This window comes from Phytophthora parasitica, assembly GCF_000247585.1.
Source record: "Phytophthora parasitica INRA-310 unplaced genomic scaffold supercont2.14, whole genome shotgun sequence".
In the NCBI taxonomy this organism is placed as follows: domain Eukaryota; phylum Oomycota; class Peronosporomycetes; order Peronosporales; family Peronosporaceae; genus Phytophthora; species Phytophthora nicotianae.
In genome coordinates, this window is record NW_008649000.1 from 215,863 (window position 1) to 217,251 (window position 1,389).

General features: G+C 45.9%; 1 protein-coding gene across 1 annotated transcript in view; it reads right to left on the reverse strand.

Annotated features, from left to right (window-relative positions):
* Positions 1–736: 736 nt before the first annotated feature.
* PPTG_08402 (HAD hydrolase, family IE) overlaps positions 737–1,389 on the reverse strand; it is a 1,499-nt gene continuing 846 nt past the window's right edge. The window contains exon 3 of the mRNA XM_008902484.1: positions 737–1,319. Coding sequence (XP_008900732.1) covers positions 762–1,319 — 558 coding nt within the window. The 3' untranslated portion in view covers positions 737–761. The remainder of the gene's footprint in view (positions 1,320–1,389) is intronic.

Sequence of the window (1,389 nt, forward strand, 5' to 3'; positions counted from 1 at the left end):
TACGGTAGTTCTTCTTGTTCTACAAGCAATTATAGACTATGGAATATCATCGATCATCGCGAGGACATTTGGCTACACATGATTTTCCACCTATCTTACCAGGAGCACCTTTTGCCTCCGAAGAATTTGAATCCACTCCAATTTAAAAAGAAACATGAAATTAGGCCTACAGACAATCCTCTTTGGAGTGGTATCCCAAATAGTGATACCCTCTAGTTAAGGAGGTTGGACCTGTCAGCTTACAAGCCCAAGTCAAAATTACCTCTAACCTTCAGATTGTACATAATGATACTAAATAGACGGTTATCAGTATCAAGAGGTCGTTAACTAAAGGTAGTGTCAATCTATGTTAGTCCAGCAACGACATGTGCTTCGTTCGACCCAACTTCTCTCGAAACGCGGTCCAGAGTCCAAAACCCGCTCATTGCTCGAAGCGGCACACCCATCGCGTCAGCATGAAGAAAGCCTGGTCATCCATTGTAATTGGCATAACAGGTCAGCAGTGTATCCATAAAGACCCATACTCTTGCAATGGTACAGCTCTAGATTATGATCCCTCCGGATAGTAATAAAAGTGGGATCCACACGGTATCACTACAACGAGGATTGCCTGTATACCTTTGGTTTGGTTGATCCTGACTTGGTGACGTTGATTTTTCTGTCGTTGATGTTGTGGAAAATCATGTGTAGCCAAATGTCCTCGCGATGATCGATGATATTCCATAGTCTATAATTGCTTGTATGTACTATTTTTCAAGCATTTACTTCTTTTTGGCCTTTGACGACACCGTCATTTGCTCGATCAGCATCTGCACGGGGACTAGACTCGCGTCGTGCGTGAATACGACGTCGTACAGGTCGAGATATTCGTCCAATTTCTCATCCACGTGTACGTTTAAGAAGCCGACGCGGATGATTTCGTCAGCATTCAAACCTTCGGCCATTCGAGTATCTCCCGGCGAGTCTCCAAGCAGCAGCACGTTTCGACGCTTTTCCAACTGACACTCCTCCCAGAATGGCGAGTCGAGCAGCACGCGAGCATTTTTGTTAAGCGAGTGGATGAGCTTCCCCTCAAAGCCTTCGATAACCCCCTGGGTGTCGAACCGCATCATGTTGGACACCACGTGCACATTGCTAGATGTGGACGTCTGGTTGTTAACTGTTGAACTGCCATTTCGCTTGCTCTCAACAGTAAACTCCCGTTCTAGTGCAGCGTGAATGACGTCGTAGAGTCCCGCAGAGAATATCAACGTCGGTACTTGCTGATCATTGAGCAGCTTGAAAAGCGGGTGGAATCTTCGATAGTGACGTTGTAAGAGCTGCAGCATAGAGAAATCCGGTAAAGTGCGAATAGTACCCTGACTTGAAGCAGATGGCTACATTTGCGCA